This window comes from Tupaia chinensis, unplaced genomic scaffold (assembly GCF_000334495.1).
Source record: "Tupaia chinensis unplaced genomic scaffold, TupChi_1.0 Scaffold000532_1, whole genome shotgun sequence".
Lineage (NCBI taxonomy): Eukaryota > Metazoa > Chordata > Mammalia > Scandentia > Tupaiidae > Tupaia > Tupaia belangeri.
Genome location: NW_006160045.1, coordinates 3,342,010 through 3,354,147, shown reverse-complemented (window position 1 = coordinate 3,354,147; position 12,138 = coordinate 3,342,010). Strand labels below are relative to the sequence as shown.

At 35.1% G+C, this 12,138-nt stretch overlaps 1 protein-coding gene across 6 annotated transcripts in view; it reads left to right on the top strand.

Moving 5' to 3' along the window:
• AKT3 (AKT serine/threonine kinase 3) overlaps positions 1–12,138 on the top strand; it is a 335,945-nt gene that overhangs the window by 130,614 nt on the left and 193,193 nt on the right. Inside the window, exon 1 of one of the 6 annotated variants that reach the window (XM_006157224.3) lies at positions 4,195–4,291. The exons of the other annotated variants lie outside the window; for them this stretch is intronic. Within the exon in view, the coding sequence (XP_006157286.3) occupies positions 4,252–4,291 (40 nt within the window). The 5' untranslated portion in view covers positions 4,195–4,251. Of the gene's footprint in view, positions 1–4,194; positions 4,292–12,138 lie in introns of those variants that run through there. 6 annotated transcript variants of the gene reach the window in all.

Sequence of the window (12,138 nt, the reverse complement as noted above, 5' to 3'; positions counted from 1 at the left end):
TTTGATTAAGAAATCAGGTGGTTTGCCATGCTTTTAATGCATACCATTAGCAGTTTAACACTAGTCCCTACTTAGCTTGTTATTGAAACTGAATTGATTCGTTTTCTAGCCTACCACTAGGGGTGAGATGGTACCAAATTTATTTTACTAAGTAATTCCATAATACTTTGGACTTAGTTATTCTTAGTTCCCATATGACTTATAAAAAAGCTCTATAGTACCTCAGCCTTTTTTGGTTAATATTCTTTTTCTCTTGGTTGTCATTGATTCTGTAAATGACAGGCATGCATTTTTATCAAGCATTAATAATTCGGTTGTATATTTTCTTCTGATTCATCCTTGTCATTAAGCATTAGACATTTGATTATATAGGGAACGTTTCTAAATGCAATAACATGTATATTAAGTAGGAGTGAATATATTTATTTAAATGTCCTTTACTTCTTCCACTTTAAATAATTGAGAGGAAACACTGATACTAGGTAACATTTTTCAAAAGTATTTATTTTCTAAGAACATCTCAAATTTTTGTAAAAAATTAAAATGAACCATTTGGAGTTATAGTACTGTGTGTGTGTGTGTGTGTAGAATTAAAGAGTGTTTATTTTGACTTTTGGTAAACTCCTGCTTTCCTAAAACACTTGTTTTGTTGTATGATTATTAAGCTCAAATGCCTAAAGCATGGTTGAAAGGCCAGGATACTGACAGAGCTTTGTGTCCAGAGCAGTGTCTTTCTGAAAGGATTAAAGGAAGGTTGTCTGTTGTTTTCTACTTTTCATAAAGAATAGAGGTCACGTCTATCTAGAAAAACTTTGTATCTCACATCTGTTTTTCCTCAACTGACTCTAATCTGTGTTTGCTTAAAAGGGCCAGAGAATCATCAGCTATACTGCACCTTACCTTTGTCTCATTTTTTTTCTTTTCTCTGGAAGGCCATTGATATGTGTACATTTTTGTATGTAGAATTATGTACATACATTTATAGTTTTATAGTCAATGATGGTACTCCTGCTGAGTTTGGGGGCAAGCAACAGGACAGTGTCCAGGTTAGAGGTATTATTAAAGTAAGAGAAAGTGGTTTGCCAGCGGTCAGGATGTTAATGAATGGCTGGCGAAAGCAAGCTTGTGCAGAAGCAAACTATGCTTTATTAATTAGATATGACTTCTCATTTCTTCAGAGCAGTTTCCCTGATCTTAGTGATACAGGCAAGTATACGCATTGGCATGACCATAATAAATTAGGCAGTATCTTTCAAGTTACAAAGACCAGATTTAAATATTACTTAGTTTTAATGAAGTAAACTTGCAAAATCACTTACACTACATAAGCATAAATTTTCCATCTATTAAAAGCAGGAAACAGTAACTGCTACTCAAGGATCTTAAGAGGACTAAATGAGATAATATATTTAGAATGTCTCTGGAATGAAATCAGTAATAGCTGTTAGTAATATTTATGGTAAGTGTTGTGTGCGAGTGTATAAGTAATATTTATGGAAAGTGTTGTGTGTGGGCATAGAGGTCAGTAACTGTTGCAGTTGGAGTGTTTATTATAATGCCCTGTTGCAAGGTGAGTGTACACAGTTCCAGAGTCTATTTAAAAGAATAGTCACAGATACAAGCTGTTTTCTTAGAATCTTATGTTTAGTTAGTGATTTATGATTATTTTATAAATCTGGAGGGAGATTGATTGATTTAAAGAGAATATAAAGAAAACTTAAGTATGAACACCTGGAAATGTGATATGAGTGGTTATCTGGTGATGAAAATTTCACATTTTATCCTATACATAATACATTGTGTTTCTTTGATTTCATATTAATCTCAAATTATTTTGGAGCTGCATTTTTCATTACTGTGGTCAATGTTTAAATATTTGGGTTATAATTATTTATGAAATGAGATTTTGGAATATATTATAGTAAATATAATGATTATGTAAACGACCAACACTAGAAATGTTTTATCACCACATGGAGTTTTAAAGCATTATTTGATTATCATGACTATTATATAGTTGAGGAAACTTACTAGCTTGCATACAGATGAAAGTGTTAGGATTAGTGAAAGTATTTTCTTAGAGGAGTACTAAAGCAGAAATGGCTTTGGATGACCCAAGGGAGACAGTAAATTTCAGTAGAGTGTGATTAACTCCCACATAGATGTAGGGGATGGTTCTTCCAAGGTTCTTTTTTTCCCCCTTCAATTACTGTTTCTGTCAGGTATTCACTCTATTCTTGCTCAGTAATTTTGGATGAAGAGTCAAGTGATGTTGCATCTGGGAGAGCTGTTTGATGGAATATCTCAGAGGGGTTCATATGATTGGATATAGTGACTAAAGACTTCTATTTTGGTTTCAAAGAATAAATTTGTTATGCTAGAAAAGTAAACCTCACTTGGAATACAATACTAGCTTCATGGCTATTTTAATGTTTAATGCATTCATACACAGATAGTTATGTAAAAGTTTAATTTTAATAAAGATATGTTTACTAAAAACAGTTTATAGTGTCAAAGAAATAGAAATATCCCATAGCCTAGGAAATGTATCACAGATGAGGATGATACTATTTAATTATGAGAACAGTTTTACAAATGAATGGAATTGTGGTTGGTGTATTTTCAGGATAATTTAAAAAAAAAAACTTCAGGAACTTCTGGCTTTAATGGTATATAGATGTATTTGAATTGTGCCTCAGAAAATCCTGCATGAATAGTAATTTTTAAAATATTGGCCAGTATGTTGAAAACAGAAGAGTATTTCACTGTCTGACATATTCTTTAAGGCATCTTGCTAAATGTTTTGGCTTAAAATTTTTAATGTGTTTTAGTTTCAAGAAAATCTGATTAAAGATGTTGGTAAACTTGGTAGCACTTTTTAGAACAGAAGATGATTAAGATACAAAGGCAAGAAAGGCATAAACCGTGAAGTTTGTGTATTTTTTTGGCTAAGCAAGTCACTTATTTGCTTGAGACTGGAACACAGCATCAAAGTTCATAATTTTATACTTTTAAGTGAAAGCGCGTAGAACAGCAGCTGTTGTTTTCTGGCATCTTTCTGAAGAGATATTTCAACTTAAGTATATATATTTATTATAGAAAAGAATTTTATAAAATGACCTTCTTTCTCTTCTGTGCATTTGCAGTATGTTCAGCCAACTCTATTAAGATATTTCATTGTATATTTTGTTTTTAGTAAAAAGAGACTTGGAATTTAAAAATTTTTACCTTAAAATATTCATGGTATTGTACACTCTGAAAAGTTCTTTAGTTCTTTTGGTACAAATTTCAGAAACCTAATTTGCTCATTGTTATGCCAGATACTGGGATGATTTCTGAGTGAAGGATTATATCTTAAGTTATAGAAACAAGGACTTTCTTAAAAATAAATAACAGAATTTAAATAAAGTCACATTTATTCTAAATGGCAGCCATGTGCCAGGAGGTCTTATGGTGGGAAAGTGAACTTATTGTTTGTCTATTTGTTATAGTTTTTATTTCCCTTCAATATGTCACTTTCTATAAGATAACTTTTTTTAGGCTTTTTTTTGGGGGGGTGAGGTAATGGTGTGAAGTGTAGACTTTGTTAGACACTAGTAACATAAAGGTTAGCTTTTTAAAATGCTCTTAAAGATCTGTCATGCCATTGGATTACATAGAACTAGTTATTTGGTGTTTTCTATATCCCAAACAATCTTTGATAAGTGAATGCCAGAAGTCATTTTATTTCATACTTTTTGTGAATTAAATACTTTCTGAGGAAAAGGAATAAAAGACCCAGTGTACATTGATTTAAATTCTAGAAACTAAATTGGTAATCCTTATGCTATGTAAAGATTTTTATAGTTTTGGACTTAGTTTTGAAACTAAGTGGGTACTTTGACCCTTGCTACCAATTTGTTATTTCTGCTGTATTTTATTAATAAACAAGTGATTTGCAACAAATAATGAACCTGTTGGCTGTTGACAATTTTCAAGAAGAAACCTTGAAACTGAATGTTAATCTTTTTGAATTATTTTTTCTTTACCAAAAGGTTGTATATTATGATGTCCTTAAATTTTTGAGAAACGTATTATTCCACAGAGAATGTTATACTCAGAACTTAACAGAGTATTTATACTGTGCAGAATGATGATTTATACAGTTTTTTTTTCCCCATTGTATTTTAGATGACTTCCACGATATTGAGGCTTCATGGCATTCTCTTTCCTGATGCCTTGGCTTTAAGAAAATATTTTCCTTCAAAGTTAATGGAAACATTTGAAAACAAGCATTACTGTGCTTATAGAGGTATAGATAACGACAGAGAAAGAAATATTTATGTGCAATGAGCAAATATGCCCATTTTATTTTATTTTTATTAGAATGTCAGGTAAAGATTGTTTTCTGCAATTTCTATGTGTTAGGTAATACTGCCCTCAGAGGGCCAAGGTAAGTAAATTCATTTTTAACATTGAGAAGCAGCTTTTCTGGCATTTATCTGATCTATAAACTTGCTTTGGGGAGGAGAATAAACTTATTTGAATAATTAAATAGTGTGTTGATTTGTGGTTGCATTTCTTTGATTCGTACTGTTCTTTTAAAAATACCCAAAGTATCTGTGCACTTCAATTTGATGACAAGATATAAGCACATTCAGTTCTTTTCTAAAATAAATAATAACAGATGACTAGCTACAAATCACAAATTAGATTGATTTACAAAGGGGATAAAAAATTACCTGGGAAAGGCAGGAAAATTTAACTTGGATGTGTTTTTCTTTTTGTGCCTTTGATAATAAATAGTTTAGTATTCAAAATTATTTGAAGCCGCACTTTGAACATATAACAGCATTTATTGAAATAGAAGCATATATTTCCTCCAGTTTTATAATCTTAAGCGTAATCATACCTAAAATATTATTGCAATATAAGTCAAGAATAATTTACTTCACTGATTATGCAGTGATTTACATACGCACACATATATACTAGAGGTTGGAATATACTATATTCATAAGCACTTATAAAAAGCTTCATATTAATATCTCCAAATAATAGCATGCCTCTGAATTCAGAGGAGTTGAGATTAATAGTGATTAAATTGTGAAATAAAAAAGGAAAAGTAGAAAAAGCCTAATGTCAGATAATGAAATATGTCCTTTCCTGTTTTCTTTATGTAGTAACTTTTATTTTATTTATTTATTTTTTGCTATAGAGCATGTGCCTTTGCCTGAGACAGACAGAAAGAGAAAGGGATAAATTACAGCCTGGGGGGAATGGCCATGCTGCAGTTCTCTTTCCTCTATTCTCCTGTTGAGATTTTGGACACACACGCACAAGTGCAGCCGTTTTTTCAAGCCACCAGATTTGAACCATGTTGTTGGCTATGTGTGATCCAGCTATCTTAACCACCACACCATTACCTGACCTGAGTGGTAACTTTCTTATGAGCTAATATGAAAGAAATATTATGATGTTAATAGTAAATACAGTGGAATACTTTTGATTTGATTTTTTCCCCTAGAGTTATTTGATATTGAATTAAGAAAGTTGATTTCCATGACAGTATTGTCAATTTTTAACTAGAGATATCAATGAGTTGAGCATAAGTGATATATAGTTCATTGTTACCAGTAATATGGAACAGTGGTAGTATGGATAAGTGATATTAACAGATTTCATTTTAAATACTCAATTTACTTCTGTGTAGTCTGATAATATTGTACTAATATGTACTAATACATATACTAACAGTTAGGCACTCATTAAGTCTCTTTTCATTGGGTTCATGAGCCATGCAGTAAGGTGTTTTATTCAGTTATCAAATGCTTATGTATTTTTACTGTGAGTCAAATGTTGTTCTATGTGCTTTATAAGTATTAATTTATTTCTTCTTCATCATTATTGTTCTATTGAACAGAAAAGGAACTGAGACACAGAGAAATTAAGCAATGTGCCCAGTTTGTTACTCACTTGGCTGGTGAGTGACAGGTTTGGCCTTTGAACCTGTGCTGTCTGGCTCAGAGTGTATGTTTTCTGCTACTATAACAATCACCTCAGGGATCAGCAGTTGGCTTAATGGCTATGTTGCTGGACTCCCATGTAGTTGACTGTGGTTTGAGTCCCAGACCTGGTGGGTTAAACTCATGCCGGGCATGTGTGCATGCATGCCCAATATCCCTAGAGGAGAATGGAGGGGAAGGGATTGCGGTGTGGCCATCCCCCCGGGGGGGTAATTTCTTGTTTTCTGTCTCTCTGTCTCGCTCTGTCTTTCTGGAGAGCGCACATGCCTGTAGCAAAAACCTCTCGAAAAAAAAAAAAGAAAAAAAATAGATCACCTCATATGAAAACTTGAGCAGGATGGTACAGTAGAGTTCTGTTGATTTAGGTTGATCTCTAGTCAGATCTCAACTCTGCCCTTCACTGGCTGTTCCCAGTGTCGTGGAGCCTCTTATGGCTTCCTGTAGAAAGTGAGGGTACTGGAGTGCCAGTTTCCCAGTGTTAAAGTGAAGAGGTCTCTTCAGGTGAAGCCTGAGCACTGTGCCTTTTCTTTTTCCTTCTCACTCTCACCACTTCTTTTCACCCCTCACATGCTTTGATTCATGTCTCAATCACCATGTTGTCTAAAGAAAACAAAGGAAGGAAGAAAGGACTTAGGAAGGACATGGATTCAGTCTCAGAATAAAAGAGTACATAATTTGAGACTTTAATTTTAAAGTCCCATACTACTCAAAATTTATTATAGGGAAGACTCATTGGTTAAGAGTCCTAAGATAAAACCCTATTCTATTTTATTAATTTTTATTCAGTAAGACGCCAGAGAGAATTTTCTTAGGAGGCACAGGCTTTCTGATTAACAAGTGCCACAGCCTTTTCTGCCAACCTCCAATTACTGCCATAGTGAGACACCATTATTGTTGTATGTCATATTACAGCCCTCAGCCAAGTTCTAACAGAAAATGGATTGAGCCATATAGGATTGTATTCTAGAGTGCTTTATCTGTTTCAGAGAGCTTTTCTGACATGAGCAGTGTTCTTATTTTGAATAGTGGTTGGTTTATTTATCCATTTAATTAATGTCTATTGTCAGCCTGCTCTGTGTGTGTGTGTGTGGGGGGAGGGGTCCTAGACATACGTGGTGAGCAGGTTTGTGTTATGGACTCACTGCTGCCATATTTGATAGTCATTAAGATTATTTACCTCTGTGTATATATGATGTAGGATATTACATTGATTTCAATTTTAAAGTATGGTGTGGTAAAATGAAAAACCTCATGATAAGAAACTTATAAAATTTTTAATGAGATTATCTTTTTAAATTGTTTCACTTCTTTGCAACCGTTTAAAATTCTATAACTGTACTTTGTTAAATGAGTGCATGAATGACTTTGTGTTCAATGCAGTGTGTGGAATTAGAGACTTTTTGCTGTAATGCGAAAAGCAGATTAAAAAGAAGACTGCTTCCCACCCCCCTTTTTTTTTATAATCTACATGGCGTAAATGTAAGCAAAATAATAATTTAGCTCACATTTAACCCAGCAGGAAGCTAAGTACACAGATTGAGTAATTCTCCACAACATATCTACTGCTATGTAAACTAATCTCACAGTTTATTCTTCTTTAAATTGCCAAGATGCTATTTTTCTTTTGGTTAGTTAGGGTGGATGATTTGTTCTTCCTCTTGCCCTCTCCACTTCCTTATTCTTCTCCCTCTCCCTCGTCTACCTCCACTCACTTTATTTTTCTGTCAGAGTGAAACTTAATACTATAACTCTATTACGATGTTCTTGAAGAATCATGAAGATGTTTTGCTTCTTGGCTTAAGTAGAGAGGACCAGGATTTGATTTAACCCATTTACAGAATGTCCTGAAACAAATATGAGAATACTAAAAAGAAGGTTAGGTAATTATGTAGTTTTCTGGAATACAAAAGAAAATTTAAAAAGCAGATAAAGTACTGACAGACCTGCCAGGCTGAGATCTTAGAGCAGTTGGCATTCTACCATTTTGTGGTATTCAGTACATAGGTATTTTTCTCCTCATTGCTTCAACTTCAAAGTAAAATATGGACCCCAGGCTTCTTTAGGAAGTAGATATGAAAGCTATACTTAATATAAAAATGACAAGTTCATGCATTATGCAGTGGAAGCAAAATTCCTGGACTATAATACACATTTCAAAATAATCTTGAAGGAACATATGTGGTAAAGCAGAGGAATGTGGGTACATCTGGAAAGCTTTGGAGGCCTCTTGGAAGCATAACATGCAACACCAAAATTGTAAACACCTTCCATGAGACCAGTGCAGTGGTAGCATCGACCAGTCCACGAGCAGTCAGATCTCCTATTGACTTATGCAGTCATCAGACAAACTGAGAAAAAAATCACAATGAAGAGAAATTCACGTGTTTTGAAATATGACCTCATTAATCAATACTGTACAGGAAGCAGTGAGAGAAAAAAGAAAAGCCAGGACAGTATGTTAAAACCTGAAAGGCAAAGATATGTTATATGTCATGCTGGATGAAAGTAGCATCGTAAACTCTCTTACTGTGCTTCTGCTTGTGTTCTCATAAGGCCTCACAGAGAAGTGGGTACAGGACCTCATCCTGGAATCCACACAGCAGCAACCCAGAGTTCTTGGATGAAAGGCTGAAAGATAACATGGTGATATTTCTCCCAGTTCCTTTCCCCACAGTAATGCATCAAACTGACAAATATTATTGAGCACCAGTTTCTCAGGGCACATTGGATGGTACTCAGAAATATCAAGGAAGAGATGTTGCTGATCCTTTGTATGACAGTCTGCATTATTAAGAATAATTATGGAAATGGGAGAACTTTTCATTTGAATTTTAATTGCTTAACTCATCTCTTTTTTTCTAGTTTGCATTTCTCGAGCTGCCTTTATACTTAAAGTTCCTTGAGGGTGAGGACTATACCTATGTCATTTATTGTTGCATTCTTAGTGTTTGTACTTTTATCTTTTTTTAAGAGAGATTTGTGCTGTAGGGTATGTGTACTCACTGGAGAAACAGAGACAGAAGACAAGAAATCACCCCTTACCCCAGGGGGAGTGGCTAACCCACAGTCCCTTTCTTCCATTCTCCTCTCAGAATTTTGGGCATGCACATATATGCGCCCAGTGTGAGTTTTAAACTGCCAGATCTGGGACTCGAACCACAGTCTACTATATGAGAGTCCAGCAGCTTAAACATTGTGCCATCTGCTGGTCCCTGTTTATACATTTTTGACACTAAGTATTTTGAATAAATGTATTAGAAGCTCATTTTTCCCAATTGTAAACAAAATGCTTAAAGAACGCTATTCTTGGGAACCAGCAGTTAGCGTAATGGCTATGTTGCTGGATTCCTACGTAGTCGACCGCAGTTCGTGTCCCGGACCCGGTGGCTTAGAACTCACACCGGGCGCGTGTGCATGCGTGCCCAAGATCCCGAGAGGAGAATAGAGGAGAAGGGATTGTGGCATGACCATCCCCCCTGGGGGGTGATTTCTCGCTTTCTGTCTCTCTGTCTCTCTCTGTCTTTCTGGAAAGTGCACGTGCCCTATAGCAAAAACCTCAAAAAAAAAAAAAGTTATTCTTTAATCTGTGGTATTATTACTATTATTATTTTAGAGGTTTTTGCTATAGGGCACGTGCACTTTCCAGAAAGACAGAGAGAGACAGAGAGACAGAAAGCGAGAAATTGCCCCGGGGATGGCCACACTGCAATCCCTTCTCCATTCTCCTGTCGGGATCTTGGACACACACACGCACGCACACACACCCGGTGTGAGTTTAAGCCACCGGGTCCAATACTCGAAGCACAGTCAACTACATGGGAGTTCAGTGACATAGCCATTACACTGACTGCTGGTCCCGATCTGTGGTATTATTGAACATATCAAAATGAGTGACCTGAACAGAAGTCTGTAATGTTTGGTGCCTGTTTCTAGACAGCTCTTAATTTGGAAGGCTATCAACACATTTAAAGCTTATATAAGATAGTCAAAGACATTGTATAGATGTCACTAAAGAATTTAACGCTTTGAATTTGCCCAAGAGTACCAAAAAAATTTTGAAAGACTGAGTAAAAAAGAAAATAAGGGGCCCAGCAGGTGGCATTTGTGGTTAAAGGGCTGGGCTCTTCCCAATGTGGCAGCTTGAAATTAAGCCGGACACGTGTACATGCATGCCCACAATTCCAGGAGAAGAATGGATCGTGGTGTGGATATCCCCTCTGGGAGGATAATTTCTCATTTTCCCCCTCTCTACTCTCTCCAGTGAGGGCATGTGTCCTATAGCAAAAAAAAAAAAACCCAAAAAATGAAAAGAGGAAATGAAAACCTAAAAATTGAGATTCGCCGAGCCAAAATCCAATATATATATTTAATAAGCAACTGTAATATGCAAAATCACTTTCATTTATAAAAAGTTACATTTTGTACTGTTCCTGTGCAGCTGAAAAATTATTATACTACTTCATTAGAATGTAGGTATTATAAAAATATTCTTCAGAATTATTTTCTAGGCTTCTATAAAAGAGAATGATGATATGTTCAGAGAGAAACATGTTTTTCTACTACTGAGAGATACTTAATAGGCTTCTACTTAGAACTAAATGGATTTCTCTAAATAAAACTTTATCAGATTTTTTTTGTTTTATTTTGTGTGTATGTGTTTTTGAGAGAGATTTTTGCTATAGGGCATGTGTACTCACTAGAGAGAGAGAGAGAGACAGAAAGCAAGGAATCATCCCCCAAGGGTGATGGCCGTGCTGCTTTCCTTTCTCCTGCATTCTCCTCTTGGGATTTTAAGCCACCGGGTCTGGGACTCAGTCCGCAATTTTCCGTGAAAGTTCAGCGATGTAATCATTACGCCATCTGCTGTTCCCCAAAGATGTATCAGATGTTTTGATGACTGAATATTTTGTTATATTGGTCATCATGCATTTCTCCAATAACTGTATTTGATATTAAGACTTTAATGCATGCCACAATTGTAAATTATGGATTCAATATTTGTGGCACTAATATTTATGAAATTTACTACTGGTAAAAGGATTCTGCCATATTTTCTGTTAGATAATTCATGTGTGTAGTAAGTTTAGTCGACATCTGTTAACGAGCAACTAAATATTTACTATATTGTGAATCATAAAATTAAGTGGATTCTATGCTAAAGTGAACATTAAACCTCCTTTTTTTTTTGGTCTTAGATTAAAAATTGACCAATAATAACTTGTATTTAAGGGCAGTGCTAATTGTGGTTTCTTATAGCATGTAAATTTATTTTTACCGAAACTGCCATTTTGGGGTTGAAAGCCACTCTTTGGATATTATTAAAATATTTGTTTTTTCGGGACCAGCAGATGATGTAATGGTTATGTTGCTGGACTCCCACATAGTTGACTGCAGTTTGAGTCCCAGACCCTGCGGCTTAAGACTTAACACTGTGCATGTGTGCATACATGCTCAAGATCCTGAGAGGAGAATGGAGAAGGGACTGTGGTGAGGCCATCCCCCGGGGGGTGATTTCTTGCTTTAATAAGCAACTGTAATATGCAAAATCACTTTCATTTATAAAAAGTTACATTTTGTACTGTTCCTGTGCAGCTGAAAAATTATTATACTACTTCATTAGAATGTAGGTATTATAAAAATATTCTTCAGAATTATTTTCTAGGCTTCTATAAAAGAGAATGATGATATGTTCAGAGAGAAACATGTTTTTCTACTACTGAGAGATACTTAATAGGCTTCTACTTAGAACTAAATGGATTTCTCTAAATAAAACTTTATCAGATTTTTTTTGTTTTATTTTGTGTGTATGTGTTTTTGAGAGAGATTTTTGCTATAGGGCATGTGTACTCACTAGAGAGAGAGAGAGAGACAGAAAGCAAGGAATCATCCCCCAAGGGTGATGGCCGTGCTGCTTTCCTTTCTCCTGCATTCTCCTCTTGGGATTTTAAGCCACCGGGTCTGGGACTCAGTCCGCAATTTTCCGTGAAAGTTCAGCGATGTAATCATTACGCCATCTGCTGTTCCCCAAAGATGTATCAGATGTTTTGATGACTGAATATTTTGTTATATTGGTCATCATGCATTTCTCCAATAACTGTATTTGATATTAAGACTTTAATGCATGCCACAATTG